Source organism: Osmerus eperlanus, chromosome 10 (assembly GCF_963692335.1).
Source record: "Osmerus eperlanus chromosome 10, fOsmEpe2.1, whole genome shotgun sequence".
Classification (NCBI taxonomy): Eukaryota; Metazoa; Chordata; class Actinopteri; order Osmeriformes; family Osmeridae; genus Osmerus; species Osmerus eperlanus.
In genome coordinates, this window is record NC_085027.1 from 2,044,628 (window position 1) to 2,064,208 (window position 19,581).

A 19,581-nucleotide genomic window follows, 5' to 3' on the forward strand; every position below is an offset into this window, starting at 1 on the left:
CTGTGGTAGCTCTACTTAGCCTGACCTATTTTCCCACCCTTAAAACTCCCAATTTTGCACTACATGGTGCCAAACATGTCAGATGGCTGAGCGGTTAGAGAATCGGGCGACCAATCAGAAGGTTGCCGGTTCGATTCCTGGCCGTGAAAAATTACGTTGTGTCCTTGGGCAAGGCACTTCACCCTTCTTGCCTTGGGGAGAATGTCCCTGTACTTACAGTAAGCCGCTCTGGATAAGAGCGTCTGCCAAATGACTAAATGTAAATGTAAACATGTAGTCAAGGAGTTCTGTGGGTTCAACTGCACAAAACAGTCCCAGTATCCTCACGCCACCTCCATTCCAGTGAACAGAAAATATTTAATTTCCCAAGTCTTCAGCCTCAACTGACAATCGAGGGACAATGTCCCCTTTTAAAGTGGCCTCACGCACGCAATTCGGAAAACCCGACAGCCCAACCAGGTTTACTGCCGAATGGCAGTGCCAAGGCGTAAACAAATGGTCTGCTCAAGTAGACTACAGTCTAATTTGGGACTGCCCTCTCCCTCTCCTGTCACTTGTAATAGGGGCTTCTGATTGACCCGAGCTCATTTAAATAATCACCTTATCGTATTCAACGGAAGCAAACGCGGGGAAATACAGCACCGGTTGCACGGGTTAGTCACGGAGAACGCCCGCGTGAATGTGAAACACAAACATTGTGACATTAAACTTCAGCTGGCTGCGGGGTCTAATGATAGCTCGCCATGCATGAGGACAAAAACCAGGGATCGGGGTGTCAGCGTGGAATAGAAACACGCGACGGGAGCTGTTATTAGGAAATGCCTCCCTTTCTCCCCTTCACTCACTCACTCTCTCGCTCTCTCACTCACTCACTCTCACTCTCTCGCTCTCTCGCTCTCTCACTCTCTCACTCTCTCACTCTATCACTCTCTCACTCACTCTCTTTTCCCTTCGCTTCTTCTAACCAGAACTGGCCACATTTGTAAGATTGAAGACAACAAGACTTGTCGAAAGAATTCAAATAATGGGGAATATTTGGGTGGAACAACCTTAGGACACAACCGTTGACAGAGGCCAGTAAAGGATGACAGGTGGGGCCACACCTGTTTCAGCAGAAGAGTAGGTGTCGAGGTTTGCAAAATGAAAGGCTACAGTCCATCGGTTGTTATGGGCCAAAGTCAGTGTCAGCCTACATTACCACTAGGCCTGTACGACACACTATTCAGTTGGAAAAGAAGTGTTTGTTTTATTGGCCCACGGAAAGGTGCCCTATAACATTGTCTCTTAACACCTTCTAGAAAGTTGCTCATGTTACAAACCAAAACTAATGTTCGGAAAATGCTCGGTTTAATGTTCTAACAAACCGTTATGTCCAACGCAAGGAAAGTGGCAAAATATTTGAAGCTTTCTGCTTGCCTGCAGATGGGCCGTGGGATTAGAATTGACATGCTAAATGCAAACCAAGGTTCGGATTCTGCTGCGCATGCGTGCGGTCTCCGTGCATCAATGTTGTATATGAGCGTGAGGGGATAGGAGACCGAGGCTGTTTTTTCTACAGCCTCAGAAATGGATGGAACTGAGATGAATCGGAGGAACTGCGCAAAGCAGGAACCTGACGTTCAGAAGATGGATAAAAGTTCGGAAAGAGTCACACTCAAGAAGGAAATTGGACTTCTAAGTGCTTGCGCTATTATAATTGGTGAGATGACATCTTAGTCTTTTTTTATGTACAGTGATAACTGAGCTGACCACCATTATTAAAAGGCATAATTTTTGAAAAGTTGGACGATTAACATTGGATAGCCCAGGTAATGAAGCCGAGGGTGTGGTGAGGAAACAATAGGTGTTCGACGATGGGAATGATATAGCCTAGGCAGTGTTTAAGTTAGATTCATAATTGTATAACCTAGCCAGTATGATTGTGAAGGAGAACCTTACTGGATCAGGATGTCACATAACTACATTGTGTTATTAATCGCAGTTGATGTAGTCTATGAATAGTAGCCTAAACTACAGCACTTATCGCGAGTTTCCTTCATGCCCACCTGTGCCTCCAGAACGCGCGTGATAGTGAAATATATTCCAGATGTTGCATAGTTCTTTGGAGCACGCGGTTCTGGCTATTGCATGCACATGTATACGTGGCTAGATATCTTGCCTTTTATTTCTGAGCGCACGGTAGGCTATCTCGTAGATTATTCAAATCAATAGTCTAGTTTTTCACTTAGGGGTACTCATAGCCCAATAGATAGGGTAATTACAGAATATTAATGCTAAGTGTAACATTTCGAGATGATGCAATGCACATCTTTTAAACTAAAACGCGATTCAGAATTTGTAAAAGGTTTTCACTTTCGGAGATTCTCATCCACTAATATCTAGAGTAGGCTTATTTTCTTGCGATTTCTGACCTATAACAGCACTTCAACCTACACAAGAAGAATGTACATGTTGGCATTTTGCCCAGTTCTGTGTAATTCATCTTGAAAGCTTCTAGATATGACTACTCAATGCTGCCACTAACTTTAAACGTCATGGCAAAAGACAACGAGGTAGCGTGAACTACTTATATTGTGGTCCAAGTGCTTTTACAGTTTATATTACACAATGGGAGATTGATTATGTAATCGAAAACTCAGAAAGGTTTACAGCAGGACGGGTGCTTCCCGGCTTTATAATGACTTTCCGTGTGTAGGCGGATGCAAGACACGAATTGCAATACAAACTGTATGAACATGTTTAGTTTATCTCGTTGTGAATGACGTGCCGTAGAACTACAGCGCAATAGTTCTACTCATCTAAACGCAGTCAGTTACCCGCTAGTTTTCTAGGTTTTGATAACCATTTAATTGGTTTAGCCTGGTATTCTGCTGTTTTATGTCAGGAGTACATTGTTGGTGATTTTACTGACTTCTAAATGCTTATTCCTATGATGTTATACAGTTCTGTATATCAAATATCCTTAATGGAATGTTGAGGATTACAAAGTAGGCTAATAACAATCTAAAATACTGTACTGGACTAGACCGTACTCTTATTTTCAGTAATCCCTGTAAACTCGCGAGCCACTTTTGTGTTGCCTTTATTGTGTTGCTCTATCGCGTTATCTCAGTGTTGGCCAGCATGTATGTCAGACAAGGTCAAGTGAATACATTCTTGTAGACCAATGATATTAATACACTCAGAGATAACACAGTGAACTTTTTGGGTGATGCAACACATTTGTTTTTCTGCTGAGGTGTGCAGATGTGTCAACATGAGACTTGGAAGTATTATAAGTCAAGTCTGATTAAATCAAATCGGGTCCATTCTTTATAATTTCACGAAGAACATAGCTGAGTTAAATTGTGCTCATGTCCAGATTCCCTCCTCTGTATTAGGGACATAAGATATAGTGTATATTCCCTTGCTACTGGGCTTATTGGCCAGTGTATGTCATACTCCACAATGCAGAAGCTGAGAGCTAGCTAGATACTGTATGACCACTGTACTCAGCAGCCTCTGACTAAATCATGTTTCGAGCTCATTTGCCATCTGTAACAAGTGCAAAGACTAATCTATTCTTTCTCTGCAGCAGGCATGGGAGACTTCCTAGAGACGGCTGATACGAAATTACTTCTATGTGTATCTTTATTAACTTTTCCAGGAACAAATATTTAAAATAATATAATTTATTCAAGGTAAATCACGTTTGAATCAGGGACTTGATGAATGGAAGACATTGATTCAGCCAGGGCCATGCCGCGATTCACAATAGCACAAACACAAAAACACACAACAGACATTACGCAATCAGCCCGCCTATCACCGCCACCCGCGCGATCAGACCTGACAGTGTGAAATCTGCTGTCCGCGGCTGTCCATCCACTCGTTAGATCATTAGAATACATCTTTGCAGAGCTGCTCTCCAAAAGGCACTGTAATGACGTGCGTGGCCGGGTTCGCATCAACCGAAATATTTACAGTAGACTAACCGTGAATAAGGCTCGCATGGGTCCATGTCTCCCTCACATGCTGGGGTTTCCATCCTTCTCTGCTTTCCCAAACTTGGAATGGGGAAGAAGGAGGGATGGCTCCCTCAGCGCGTCCTGCTTGGACAGGTGCTGTTCGGCAGAAATGTTGTGAAAAACACGACTTGAGGTCAAAGGCCATTGAGATGTAAACTCTCACACACACACACACACACACACACACACACACACACACAGCTAGCTTCCGAAACCTTAAATCAGATGCCCCTCACAGTCCCATGACCGGACGGATGAAATCTAACGACGATCGAAATGTAGACGCTCCGCTACAAACGCTCTGCCTCTCCCGTTTCCCAGGCAACATCATCGGCTCCGGAATCTTCATCTCTCCCAAGGGGGTGCTGGAGCACGCTGGCTCTGTGGGCCTCTCCCTCGTGGTGTGGGTGTTAGGGGGCGGCATCTGTGCCCTGGGATCCCTGTGCTACGCCGAACTGGGGGTCACGATCCCCAAGTCAGGGGGGGACTACTCCTATGTGACGGAGATCTTCGGAGGCCTGGTTGGGTAGGTGTCAGTAGGCAGTTCCCACTTATCATTGTTTGTCTGTTGAGATGGATACACTGCTGTGTATTTGTATACAGTATTGTGCAAAAGTCTTAGGCACCCAATATTTTTTGATGAATATTGTCATCAGTAGAACTTTTTTTTGTCTTCTGTATTTGTGCGGCAATTTAAGAACTGCATTTTCTTACTGTCTTTTCATTGAATGATTTCTATTAACTTTTTTTTGTTTTGAATTTGTGCCTAAGACTTTTGCACAATACTGTTTATATATTAATTTCGTAGATGCTTTTATCCAAAGTACACAGTAGGTATACAATATGCAGTAATATAAATATAGTATAGTATAGTATGTGTGAAGTATATATATATAGAAGATGTATAATCCTCTGATTCTCCCCCCAGCTTCCTACTGCTCTGGAGTGCGGTTCTCATTATGTATCCCACCACCCTGGCTGTCATCGCCCTCACGTTCTCCAACTACGTTCTCCAACCCGTCTTCCAGAATTGTATACCTCCCTTCCTTGCTACCAGGTTGTTATCGACCATATGCATATGTAAGTACATTTACATTTACATTACATTTAGTCATTTAGCAGACGCTCTTATCCAGAGCGACTTACAGTAAGTACAGGGACATTCCCCCCGAGGCAAGTAGGGTGAAGTGCCTTGCCCAAGGACACAACGTCATTTTTGCACGGCCGGGAATCGAACTGGCAACCTTCTGATTACTAGCCTGATTCCCTCACCGCTCAGCCACCTGACTCTGTCGTCTTGTCTGACGTAGGGACAGCATACTTTTGTTACAGAAGAGTGAGTTCCCACCACGTCTTGAATTAGGTCTGGGATCAGCCTTTAAACACCGTGACCAATCCGTTTCCTTCATCAGATGACCAGCCCTTGAGGAAGTGTGCTGAAGAGAGTGTTGGCATATTTTTTGTGTGTCTGATTTTCATCCGGGGGGGGCTTAGTAAATGTGTGTGTGTGCACCCTTATATAGAGTGTGTGTGTGCACCCTTATATAGAGTGTGTGTGCACCCTTATATAAAGAGTGTGTGTGCACCCTTATATAGAGTGTGTGTGTGTGTGTGCACCCTTATATAGAGTGTGTGTGTGTGCACCCTTATATAGAGTGTGTGTGTGTGCACCCTTATATAGAGTGTGTGTGTGCACCCTTATATAAAGAGTGTGTGTGTGTGTGTGCACCCTTATATAGAGTGTGTGTGTGTGCACCCTTATATAGAGTGTGTGTGTGCACCCTTATATAGTGAGTGTGTGTGCACCCTTATATAGTGTGTGTACACCCTTATATAGAGTGTGTGTGCACCCTTATATAGAAAGAGTGTGTGGGGGTGTGTGTGGGGATTGAAGCCTTCTCATACCTGGAGCCTCGTGATTGATGCAGTTCTGAGGGCTGGATGCTGAGGCATCTGGAAAGTGCCCCAGGACAACCGGTTCAGGCTTGTCTAAACTGGACCAAGTGGGGTGGAGGAAGGTGTGTGTGTGTGAGAGAGAGTGGTCCACTGGAGGAGGGGGTTGCCATGACACGACCTTGGCCTTGGCATACAGAGCAGACACACCAGCCCTATTTTCAGCAACAGAATGTCCAGATCTCAGCTTCCCACCAGCCGCCGGTAGCACACGTTGTATTCCACAGATGATTCGCTGAAAGAGGGGTGGGGGCTGGGGGGGTTGAGACGAGCCCCTGTATCAACTGGGGCATATCAACTGACCTGTCAAGGGGTGCGTGTGTGTGTGTGTGTGTGCGCGTGTCAGACTACATAATGGTACCAGCCTTTGACAACGCCGATAATGAGAGGGCGTGTCTGTGCCATTGTGCATTGTTATCACGGTTGCCGTGACTCCCTTGTCGGGGGGCGGGACAACCTACAACTGAATAGTGGAGGGAGGCCGTCCTATTGGCTGGCCATCCACCTGTCTCTGCATCATTCCAGAAACTGTTGGGGTCACTTCACAATACGGTCACTCTTTACCTGTGTTCTCTAGAGGAAGGAAATAATCAATGTCTCGGATTAATTTATATTTCATTTCAGTTCAGAAGATCTATGTGTAACGATGGATACTATTTTATGCAGTTATCTCAGTATGGTTGACTTTGTTCTTCAGAGTTTTCGAATGCTCGGGCCATAAACAGAAGACCTGTTTGTTTGGATTCGTGGACTGGTGTTGTTTACACAGCCAAATGTACTTTTGAGAATGCACTCTATGAGAGTCACAAGCACAGATGACCCCAGTCAGATTTCAAGACACAGCGTGTTCCCCACAGCTATGAGATCACCACCCTCCTGTCCCTAAGTCATGCTACGTCTCCAAGCCAGTCAGAGGGGGAGCAGACCAGCGTAGATCAGTTTCAACCCCACAATACAAGAATTCATAAAGGGTGTTTATGGCAATATAAATACTCCCTTAGTTCAGTGACAGGAACCAGATCTATACAGCCTTTTTGCACACGTGCAGTTTGTAACTTGAGACTGTAACAGGCAGAAGGAATGTGTTCCCGATAAACCCATCTGATGTACTATTGTAGCTGTGGTGATGTCACTGACTGACTGTTCCTAGAGGCTAACCACTGACATAGAGCTTCACTCCTTGTGAAATGTCAGGCACTTCTGGTCCTAGATCTCCTGCATTTTGCAAAACATCTGCTAAATGAATAACATGTAAATGTAAACGGCTCAATATGTCATTCAGCTGATCTTTGGCAACCTTGATTGGCTGGGATATGTCAGGCATGCATGATTAGAATCACGCGGTTTGTGGTGCAGGAAAACGAATCCATGTTGACTTTCTCATGTTATGTATTACCTTACGTTACAGTAAAAGTACCCTGTAATGACAGGGTAAACCATCAGCTCAGCTTGTGGCTTACAGTTTATGTTTGATTGTTTATACCGAAGCAGAGTTTAAACTCCAGATCTTTTGATCACTTCCGTACCCTGCTACAGGACCTTCTGCATAGGCAGAGGAGAATCGGTATCCAGTTCACCTCAGCACCACGCTGAAAATTAATCTGTATAACAGCCCGTTCTGATTCGGTTGTAAATACATCTGACTTTACCAGGCCTTTTCCTCACTTCCAATCCCCTTTGAAAACACACAAGTTGTTTTCAAAAAAGAAAACTGGTCTTAGAGGTAAACCTATGGGTGGTCTCCCAACTGGTTTGACTTCTATCTGCGGGAAATAATGCTAGTTGGGGCGAATCGTTTCTTTGCTGTTTTCGTGCTTTTCAGAATAAGGGCTTCTTCACCTTTAGCTACTGGTGAGTTGATTGGACTCTTTGACTGTTTTGACCCGACAGCACATTGTGGAGGTTAGGCACGGCCTAAAGGTAGATTAAAGCAACTTCATTGACTTTAGGACTGGAGCACAGCCAGAAGGAAAGGTTTCACATTCAAACTGCACACGCATCCCTTGTGAATCGGGACCAGAATCCATTAAAGGGCCAAGGGGAGCAATTTGCTTAGTATTCAAGTGCTTATTGCAGGGTCGGCCACACCGAGACACATTATTGGCCCAGGATGACGAACAGTAGATGTACCTGCTTCGCCTGCTTTGAGAACAGAGTGATACCTCCTTCCTGTCTGGACCAGGTCAGGACGGAAGACTGGTGGGGTGGTGGGAGTCTTGGCAATGGGGGGGGTCAGAAATCACAGAAGACCGAAATTAACACCAACTAGCCTCTTAGGGACACAGCGCTGCAGTATGGGGGTGGGGGGCGAGGTTGGGGGAGAGGGAGGGGGGGAGGGGGGGTCTCACTGCTTGGTACTACCACAGGCACTTGCCAAAAATCCGTTTGCTGTTTCCCGTCCTCTCCAAAGGGGCATCCTGTCAGCCGAGAGGGTTTTGTTCCTCTCCATCGGAAGCAGTTTGTTTGGGGCGGTGTGACAGCTCTGTTTCTGTGGTAGGAGGCCACCTCTGCAGAGTGATGGATGAGGGTGTCGTCTCTGTCCCTCCCCGCCTTCACATACCCACCCACTACCCTCCCTCCCGCCCCTGCCCCTACAACCACCATGCCCCCCCCCCCCACCCACCCACCCCTGCTTTTAGTGCCTGCTCCCGGGTGTACGTGCGTGCGTTGCCTGTCCTGGAGACAGGCAGTCCCTGCCCCTGTGTGCTCTTGTTGTTTACACTGAACGGGAAGTAGGAGGTTAGGCACAGGAAGTAGAGAGAGAGAGAGAGAGCGAGCGAGAGACAAAGATAGACATTCTGCGAATGCCATAGATGAATAAAATAAAATCCAAATCAAATAGAAAAAGACAGAAAAACATAAACACAAACAAAGTCAGTCACAAAGTGGATGACTACATCAGCATTGAATATAAACCTGAAAACCCAGGGCACAATTACAGGGTGTCTTACCCTGACGTCATAATTACACATCTGACTTGGATTTCCAGGAAAAAATAGAGGCCATGTCACTCCAGTTGGCTACCCTGTCGGCCAGAACATGCAGCTCTGATTAGGAAATCAGGGTTGTGACGTGCTCCCATCCAGAAACATGTGATTCCACTCCTGGTGTTCCAGTCCAGTATGCCTGTCGAGTAGTTCAACAGTTGAGTAAGGAGAGCAATAAAAAAAGAGAAAAGTTGTCTTTGGAACACTAATTATAATAATTTCTTGCTTTAAAAATAGTGGGGGGAGCGAGAGAAAGAGGGAGAGAGGCAGGAAGAGAGAGAGAGAGAGAGAGAAGAAACAAAGGATACGGCTGCTTCTGTACTGAAAGATTCCTTTGAAAAACTCACTTATGAAATCATACGACAGTATGATATATTCTGTTTGCTATTGTGTGTTAAAACGATGACATTCTTGCTACGTTCAATCACAAACGACTAACACACAACATCGATCTCTTATGTCAACGTGCTAACTGATAAAAATGACTCCTGACCACAGCTGACTAACGTTGAGCAATTTTATTCCCTCCCCCCATCCATCACCTCCCCCCCCCCCCCCCCCCCCCGCCCCACTGCAGTGTTCCTGACCTGGGTTAACTGTTCCAGCGTGCGCTGGGCCACCAGGATCCAGGATTTCTTCACCGTTGGCAAGCTGCTTGCCCTTGGCCTTATCATCGTGGTGGGCCTCGTCCAAATCTGCCGAGGTCAGCGCCCCAGACACCCTCCACCACGGCTCAGAGTCACTCACAGAGAGTCAGTGTAGAGGACGGGTCTCCAGCCTGCTCCTGGAGAGCTACTTGCCTGTAGGTTCCAGCTCCAACACTAATCTAGAACAACTGATTATAACAATTAGCTGGTTGATCAGGTCACTAGTATAGAATGAGTGCAGGGCTGCCAACTCTCACACATTGGCCGTGAGACACACGCATCTCAACCAGTTCACACGCTCTCACGCCACACCTTGTATTTCTCACGCTGGTCAGGTGGCTGAGTGGTTAGGGAATCAAAGGTTGCTGGTTCGATTTCCCGGCCGTGCGAAATGACGTTGTGTCCTTGGGCAAGGCACTTCAGCCTACTTGCCTCGGGGGAATGTCCCTGTACTTACTGTAAGTCGCTCTGGATAAGAGCGTCTGCTAAATGACTAAATAATAATAATAATAAAATAAAAAACCAACAGGCAGGTAAGTTCTCCAGGAACAGGGCTGGAGACCTCTGGTGTAGAGGATGCAGGGCAGACAGAGTGATGTGGGACTTTTACACGCGTGTACGTGTGTTCAAAACATGTTTAGAATCTGAGAACGTTCACACAGACATGGGTAGATTATCGTCCAATTTAATGCCTCAGATTATCTCCATGGTGACTGAGAACAGCAACAAAAAAATACAAACAAGTCCGCATCAGGCTTGCTTGCTTAACGACACATCAGTAAGCTTCTAAGAATACCATTTCAAAGTAGTTCAAAAGGTACGTAACACGCAAAGGCTTTTCAAGATCAAGCAGGAGCGACAAAGGTGAAAGTTTATGGTCCTCTCTACTCGAGAGATTCTTATCGAGCAGAAAGACGTGCAAGGTTGGAGTGCTCGGTGAAATGACCCAGAACTTAATTTCCTTCTTGCGGGGAAAACAAAGGGGATGGTAACATTTAGTCTTTTAGTCATTTAGCAGACGCTCTTATCCAGAGCGACTTACAGTAAGTACAGGGACATTCCCCCGAGGCAAGTAGGGTGAAGTGCCTTGTCCAAGGACACAACGTCATTTGGCACAGCCGGGAATCAAACTGGCAACCTTCTGATTACTAGCCCGCTTCCCTCACCGCTCAGCCACCTGACTCCCTAACAACATCCCCAGGTGAAACGGAGGAAGGTAGTGTGAGAAAAACATCTTTCAACCTCATTTCCCACCCTCATCTCATGGAAACTCATTAGACCACGTGGTCTAGACTTTGTATGTGGATGTCTCTCTGGATGGTTAATGAGCCTGCAACCAGATGAGGAAACACATTGACTCACCTGCCCCCTGGTGGCCACGTCTGCACATGACATGCCTGTGATGTCCATGAACAAGAACATACCATTGAACATGAAACATCATGTGCTAAACCACCAGAAATGGCAAAAGTACACACCACACATCCTTCACTCAAGTACAAGTACAGATGTTCATGTTTAAAAAGTACTGACTACACTTTTTCACTCAAGTTAAATTAAATAAGTATGGGCTGCCTTTGACATACACTTAAGTAAAAAGTAGTCGTTACTAATTCTCAGAAGAATTGTGGAGTATTGATACCATAAAAATCTACTTAAGTACAGTAACTAAGTATTGGAAAAAATAGGAATAGTATATTTTGGGTAAAGTACACAATCTGGCCGTTTTCAGTTTAGATTTTTTTGGCAGTTGGAGAGGCAGTGCTTTGGATTTGCATGCCAGACTATCCTCCCCTGAAGGCATGTCCCCAAACTGACAACTGAAAAATTGTCTAGATGAGAGGGAGAGAGGGGAAGGGAATAGATGTGATGTGGGAGGTGTGCAAAATGAAGCGTTTGTTTTGAAGTGTCAGAAGAGAAAGAGAAGCGAGTGTTAGAAAGTGAACGTCCCAAAGTCCATATCCTCAAAACGAAGGGAAACTTCCCCTTACCACGTTAGCTTGTTTCCACACATCTTTTATTCTTCTCCCCTCCAGTTTCAGTCAGCCAGGCTGATTAACAATTGAGTTTTTTTTGGTGTTGATGCATGCAAACAATCTCTTAAAACTATTGACAAGGCCAACATAATCAGGTTAAACATCTAGATTTGAATCAGCTTGCTTATATCAGCACCTCAAGCATATTTAGCTTTGTAAGCCTTTGGATAAAAACATCAGCTAAATGAATGAAAATGTACATTTGTTATTGGACGGGGGCACAACTTGACCTGCTGTCCCTGCTACCCCCCCCCCCCCCCCCCTACCAGGACACTACGACGCCCTGCGGCCCAGCGTGGCGTTTGAGTTCACGCGGGAGCCGTCGGTGGGACAGATCGCCCTGGCCTTCCTCCAGGCCTCCTTCGCCTTCAGCGGCTGGAACTTCCTCAACTACGTCACAGAGGAGGTGGTGGAGCCGCGCAAGTGAGGAGGGCCGACGCACCAGTCACATAAAAAAAAAAGAAAAGACTGAATCCTAGACTTACGGGGTTACCTAGCAACAGGCTAGCCGTTAGGCTACGCTAGCTCAAATCTTACAATCATTTAGGGTGTTTTGGTAGATAGTTGTTCTCCGCCCTGCTCAAGACAGATCCGTGCCAACGTTAACATGGAGACTGATACAGTCTCAAAGCCCCACATAGTGGTGAAAATCTGATTAATTTTTCCCACAAGCGCTCAGTCCCATCAGCTAGCATAGCATCAATATTTATTCAGGTATCATAACATCATTGCTATGGTATGAATCTCCCATTAGAGGGCCAAGTTTCCTGCCTCCCAACCACACAGCCACTAGACTTGGTTTAGGAGGCTTGTGAAAGGAATTATACGTTAAGAATGACACGTAAAGTGACGCGATCCCTCCTCCACAGGAACCTTCCTCGCGCCATCTACATCTCCATCCCCCTGGTGACCCTGGTGTACACCCTCACCAACATCGCCTACTTCTCCTCCATGACCCCCGAGGAGCTCCTGGCCTCCAACGCTGTTGCCGTGGTGAGCACAAACACCCTCCGTTGGCCGGAAAGTCCCTGGGTTTGTTTTGTCTTGTTTCTCTGATTCTTCTTCTTTTCCATCGTCTCCGGTGGGATTCTTTAGACCTTCGGGGAGAAGCTTCTGGGCATGTTCTCCTGGATCATGCCCATCTCTGTGGCTCTGTCCACGTTTGGAGGCATCAACGGCTACCTGTTCACCTCTTCCAGGTGAGGAAACACCTCAAATGACCACGCACCGAAACTCAACCAGATAAAATAATCGTGATTTACATTTACATTTATTCATTTAGCAGACGCTTTTATCCAAAGCGACTTCCAAGAGAGAACTTTACAAAGTGCATAGGTCACTGATCATAACAACGAGATAGCCACAAAACATTGCGAGTAGCCAAAACATGAAGCACACATTGTGAACAACCAAAATAAGTGCCAAAGGGAAGAAGTAAGTACAAAAATTTAAGTCAGTTACCACTAACCACAAGAGCAACAAGTCTCTAAGCAAGAGTCATTGTGATCCTTGAGGAAACTAACATCGGGTCAAGCGAACCATTCCTAAGTACCGTTGTACTCCCGGAACAAGTGCGTCTTGAGCCGTGATCAGTTATTTTTTTTGTAAAAGGATTAACGCGATCTTGATCTCAGCCAAACCATTCATCTCTTCTTCTCTGGTTTCAGGCTGTGTTTCTCGGGAGCCAGGGAGGGACACCTGCCCTACCTACTGGCTATGATTCACCTGAAGAACTGCACCCCTATCCCTGCCCTGCTGGTCTGTGTAAGTTACTGCACCCATATCCCCCCTGCTGGTCTGTGTAAGTTACTGCACCCATATCCCCCCTGCTGGTCTGTGTAAGTTACTGCACCCATATCCCCCCTGCTGGTCTGTGTAAGTTACTGCACCCATATCCCCCCTGCTGGTCTGTGTAAGTTACTGCACCCATATCCCCGCCTGCTGGTCTGTGTAAGTTACTGCACCCATATCCCCCCTGCTGGTCTGTGTAAGTTACTGCACCCATATCCCCCCTGCTGGTCTGTGTAAGTTACTGCACCCATATCCCCCCTGCTGGTCTGTGTAAGTTACTGCACCCATATCCCCCCTGCTGGTCTGTGTAAGTTACTGCACCCCTATCCCCCCCTGCTGGTCTGTGTAAGTTACTGCACCCATATCCCCCCTGCTGGTCTGTGTAAGTTACTGCACCCATATCCCCCCTGCTGGTCTGTGTAAGTTACTGCACCCCTATCCCCCCCTGCTGGTCTGTGTAAGTTACTGCACCCATATCCCCCCTGCTGGTCTGTGTAAGTTACTGCACCCATATCCCCCCTGCTGGTGTGTAAGTTACTGCATCCATATCCCCCCTGCTGGTCTGTGTAAGTTACTGCACCCATATCCCCCCTGCTGGTCTGTGTAAGTTACTGCACCCATATCCCCCCTGCTGGTCTGTGTAAGTTACTGCACCCATATCCCCCCTGCTGGTCTGTGTAAGTTACTGCACCCATATCCCCCCTGCTGGTCTGTGTAAGTTACTGCACCCCAGCGCCTACACCGGTCCACATGTAGCAGCCTGCCAGCGGTTAAGATGGAGCCTGTGAGGTTGTCAACATGCTGGTGTGTAAGCGTGAACATGTGGTTGAGTTGCTGTACAGAGGAAATATCGGCGTCGGTGTGTGCAAGGTGTGTTTACGTTTGGTTGCGATACACCTGATGCCCCCCCCCCGTTGTTTTCCATCCCACAGTGCATTGCCACCATCTTGATCCTGTGCATTGGTGAGACTCACAACCTTATCAATTACGTGTCGTTTATCAACTACCTCTCCTACGGAGTTACCATCGCAGGACTCATGTACTATCGCTGGAAGAAACCCAACCTTTTCAGGCCCATCAAGGTACAACACCAACACACAACTCTCTGTCAATCATACAGAAGCTCACCATAATGTTATCATTCTGTTCTTCCAGTAGACGTGAGGTTGGTTGAGATTAATTCTATTTGAACTCAATAAACCAGGTATACGAATTTGTGTATTAATTTGCTCTTTCGTTCATTAATTCATAAATTAATTGGTTCATCATCCATTTACTCCCTAACTCATTTCATCAGTCATCCATCTAGTTATTACTTCAACCGTTCATCCAACAGATTCAAAACCATATTCTGCCTCTGGGCCGGCCCAAGCCTTTATGGGGCCTTAAGCTGAATTGATTTGGGGGCCCCTCCGAATTTGTATAATCACAATTAACATAATATATATAATTTTGAAAATTAAGCTGTAATTTCATGTGCTCTTGGGCGCTCTCTGGTGGCCCTGGGGGCCCTAAGCAGCCACTTAGTTCGCTTATGCCTTGGGCGGCTCCGTTCTGCCTACCGTTCCCCACACTGTGTCTCTGTCCTCCTCCTCCTGGGCAGGTGAACATCCTGGTGCCTGTGAGCTACATGGTGTTCTGGGCCGTGCTGTTGTGTTTCAGCCTGTACTCCGAGCCGGTGGTGTGCGGGCTGGGGATGGTCATCATGCTTACGGGGGTGCCCGTGTACTTCCTGGGTGTGCAGTGGCAGAACAAGCCCCAGTGGGTCTACAGAGTTGTGGGTGAGCGTCTCAATGATATGTATTACATACTCTTGTATTAATATAAACAGATGTATACGGTATGTGTGTGACCCCGTCACTCTTTACTGTTCTCCTGTTACAGAGACTGTCACCTACGTTGGCCAGAAGTTGTGCTTTGTGGTGTTTCCTCAAGATGACCCGTCAGAGTTGGCGCCGCTAACCGAACACATCGACAAATAGGACGTGTGCGTGCATCTTCTCCAGTCTACCCTCAACTCAATTTTTTGTTCGACTTTTGAATACTGAGGAGATGGATTTCCCTTGAAAACGGCTTCCAACGCTTTTGAATGGCAGATAGGGTGGGGGAAGGAAATTGTACCCATCATGCTCTGCTCTGCTGAGGCCCCCCCCATCCAAGGGACTGTGTGTGTGTGTCGGTGTATGTATGTTTGTGTGTGTATGGGGGAGGGGAGACATCAAGCTATTCAGGCATATTCCAGTTAGTTTTATTATTTTTGCACCCCCCCTCCCCAACCCTCTCCTTTGCTCACTGGCCAACGCCACCACGCCTCCTTATCCTAATCTGCCGCATGAACTGATGAACTCTGATATGCATTCACAGCTTCTCTTCTAATAGTTCTATGGTGCTTTATATAGGGGCTGAGAGTTGGGTGGGTTTTTTGTATTCCTTCGTCTTGTTTGCTAGGTCTTTAAATGGGCGTGACTTTTTCCTGTGCTCGAGTCGCCGACGACGTTAGATTTCCTTATCTTAGATCTTATCTTCCTTAGATTCCAATTCCTAATATTCCAAGACTGTACTTCCACTAACATGCATGTCATGTGTAAACACGAATGAGTGTCAAACTCTCTCTCCCCCCTCTCTCCTCCTCTCTCTCTCTCCCTCTCCCTCTCTACCCCCTCTCTCTCTATCTCTCTCTCTTGTTCTCTCTGGGGATAAACTTCCTCCTGAAGGAGACAGGTGCTTCGGTAAAACCGAAAAGCATTCAGTAGACAACGAAACCAAACAGACTCTTATTCACTTCTGTTAGTAGACAATATGAAACATTAACCTCACTTCTGTTCTGATAAACAATGCCAAGTACATCATATCATCAATGTCATTGACGCACAAGTGCAATGTCTACAACGACAGAAATCTCTCTCGAGTTTGACGTCAGTCTATGCAAACAGTTGGGTTTGCCAGATTTGAGCCTTTTAACTTTTCTTTCCCTGCCAGATCATGAAGGGGAATGAATTGTTTGCACTACAGGCTTCTGCAGTTTGCTGACGTTGAAGGCCCTGTCATAAAACAACCACAGTACTTGATATATATATATATGAGGAATGCATAGGAGTACACTTTAAAGCATAGTTTTTCCCATATCAAAGAGAGTAAAGAAGAGGAACTAAAACTGTTGTTTCAAGATAGTGCATATACTTACCTATGCAGTTAAAAAGAGTGGATTTCAGCCCAGCTAGCTAGTATTGCTAAACAGTAGTGTAAGACATTGTGGGACAGGGTCGCTCATGTGACTCGTCTTGAAATTGCCTCTCTTCCTTGTCTTTTCTTCTTGAGGATTGATACGAATAAGAAATGGGTTGATTTAAATCTGATCCGTTTGACTGTGTAGTGAGCTAGTATAATTAGGATCAGATGTTATCAAGTACAAGAGACAAACTTATTTGAATCCCTATCAACACCTGTGTCAAAGGTGCTTGACCAATGAGGGACTGGTATTAGCATAGGCAATTTACTTTAACAATACTGGACTTCCACATCACACACTTTACGAGGATATCACATTTTCACTTTATTGACCACTAAACTCATTGGAATAATAACATTAGTAGTAGTAGTAATGTTTATGTATGCCAGTTTTATTTTAGTATTTTTTTTTAAGGCTTGCTTGAAAAGAATGCTGGCCATTTTTTGGTCTCATAAGATTCACTCAACTCAGATGTTTACTTTGCATGTAGTGGAGATAGCCAGAGTTCTAAAGCTTTCCACTCCACACATACTAATACTGTTACCATGTCAATAACTTCTCATGTCCGTTTTCCTGCCTCTCCGCAGTGAGGTTCATTGTTAACTCAACAATGTAAATACGGTCTAAAGTTGTAAGGAAAAAAAATGTCAGGGGTTTACCGTGAAATGGCATTCCTGACGCATTGTAAAACGTAAACATGCAGTTCGCTGTACTCTTTTGGTGCACTTATGTTTTGTAAAATATTTTTGAAGATGTATAAGGTTAACAATAATAGCTTATTAAATATAATTCATAAAAACAAGGCTATTCTTCTTTCGGTTTGTTGGAGAGACTGTTTTGTGCGTGTTTGTTCCCATTAAGAAGTTATTTGGTATTTGGCCAATCAAGAGATCATTCGGTTGCATGAATGTAGTCTGAATCTGCAAAGTGTTTTCCGGTAGGCTAAACCACATCTGCTGTCAACCATACCACCGTATGGTGGTAGCAGCGTGTGTGAGTAGACAGTGGCGGTTTTATATGTAAAAAAATTGGTGGGGCACAAACCATTTCCAAATATAGGATATAGGCCTACCAGTAAAGCTACAAAACTCCCGCTTGATGTGTTTATTTACATTTACATTTATTCATTTAGCAGACGCTTTTATCCAAAGCGACTTCCAAGAGAGAGCTTTACAAAGTGCATAGGTCACTGATCATAACAACAAGATAGCCAAAAAACATTGCGAGTAGCCAAAACATGAAGCACACATTGTGAACAACCAAAGTAAGTGCCAAAGGGAAGAACCATAAGAGCATGTAGCTAAACAAGTTACAATTAAACAACATGAACCGCTATACATGCAAGTGTACCTGTGGAAAAAACAAGCAACAATAATAAAAACAATATATCACAGCGAGTACAAAAAATTTAAATCAGTTACCACTAACCACAAGAGCAACAAGTCTCTGAGCAAGAGTCATTGTGATCCTTGAGGAAACTAACATCGGGTCAAGCGAACCATTCCTAAGTACCGTTGTACTCCCGGAACAAGTGCGTCTTGAGCCTTTTCTTGAAGGTGGAGAGACAGTCAGTGTCTCTGATGGAGGTGGGGAGTTGATTCCACCACTGGGGGGCAAGACAGGAGAAGAGCTTGTGTTGGGACCGGGCGGTCTTGAGCGGTGGGACCACCAGGCGGTTGTCTGAAGAAGACCGTAGGTGACGGGTGGGGGTGTAAGGCTGCAGGAGAGACTTGATGTAGACGGGTGCAGTCCCGTTCACTGCTCGGAAGGTCAGTACCAGGGTCTTGAATCTGATACGGGCCATGATAGGTAGCCAGTGGAGAGAGATGAGGAGAGATGAGGAGCGGGGTAACATGGGAGCGTCTGGGTAGATTGTAGACCAGGCGGGCCGCTGCGTTCTGAATCCTCTGAAGAGGGCGGGTTGCACATGCTGGGAGACCAGCGAGCAGCGAGTTGCAATAGTCCAACTTGGAGAGGACAAGTGCTTGGACTAGCAGCTGGGTGGAGTGCTCAGACAGGTATCTCCTGATCTTCCGGATGTTGTAGAGGGTGAATCTACACGACCGGGAGACCGCAGCAATGTGGGCCGTGAGGGAGAGCTCGTCGTCCATGGTAAACCCCAAGGTTCCTGGCAGAGGATGAAGGGGTCACCGTCGCAGATCCCAGGGTGATTGAGAGATCGTGGGAGATGGAGGGTTTAGCCGGGATGATGAGAAGTATTTAACACATCAACTAACAGCGTGGCGCCACAAAACACTTAACGACAGAGCGGCTTTTTTTAACCAGGTGTTGTAGTACACATACTGGAGAGAGAGCGAGACCTTCTTGTGTAATTGCTCTCCTCTCTAACACACACATGTTAAATTACCACTGTCACATTTACAAACCTAAATTAGGAAGGCAACCAAGCTCAGAACCAATTTGCCTTACAGGGCCATACAATGAGCTCAACACCACTGAAGGCCACAACGAAGCGGAAAGACAACTTTAGGGATACAGACAGATTAGAAAGATCATATTTTGATTAAGTTATGACATTGTAGTTATTAGTGGAAACGCGAAAAACCGGAATTCCCCTCCCCCAAAAGTAGCTCTAGCTAGCCCTATGGCTGGATACTGGTCTCCAAAAGAAAAGAAAGTTCGACTTTCTTCCACAATTGACCAAATTGGCCAAACAAGGTATGTAGATTTATCTTAAAGTGTACATAATCTAGCTAGTTTATGTTGTTTTTGCAAGTTTCACAGAAATCTGCTAAAACCGAGGCTAAACAGTGCTAGCTACTACAGTACTATCATAGATGCCTGTCACGAACAGCCAAACCGGTCACGTAATTCTTCACTGAAATAACTCACGTTACAAATTCTTCTAAGTAAAAAGTTTAGACTTTTTATTGACAATATTGACAACATTAACAAACTTGTCTTCCCTTA

At 45.6% G+C, this 19,581-nt stretch overlaps 1 protein-coding gene across 1 annotated transcript; it reads left to right on the forward strand.

The window, feature by feature from the left end:
- The first annotated feature begins 1,110 nt into the window (after positions 1-1,110).
- Positions 1,111-17,452, forward strand: slc7a10a (solute carrier family 7 member 10a). The gene is made up of 11 exons (XM_062472098.1): positions 1,111-1,699; positions 4,329-4,533; positions 4,936-5,087; positions 9,525-9,650; positions 11,900-12,053; positions 12,500-12,623; positions 12,726-12,829; positions 13,298-13,394; positions 14,354-14,503; positions 15,025-15,202; positions 15,306-17,452. Exons 1-11 carry the CDS (start codon positions 1,567-1,569, stop codon positions 15,401-15,403), a joined length of 1,521 nt encoding a protein of 506 aa, XP_062328082.1. The 5' UTR covers positions 1,111-1,566; the 3' UTR covers positions 15,404-17,452.
- The last annotated feature ends 2,129 nt before the right edge of the window (positions 17,453-19,581 follow it).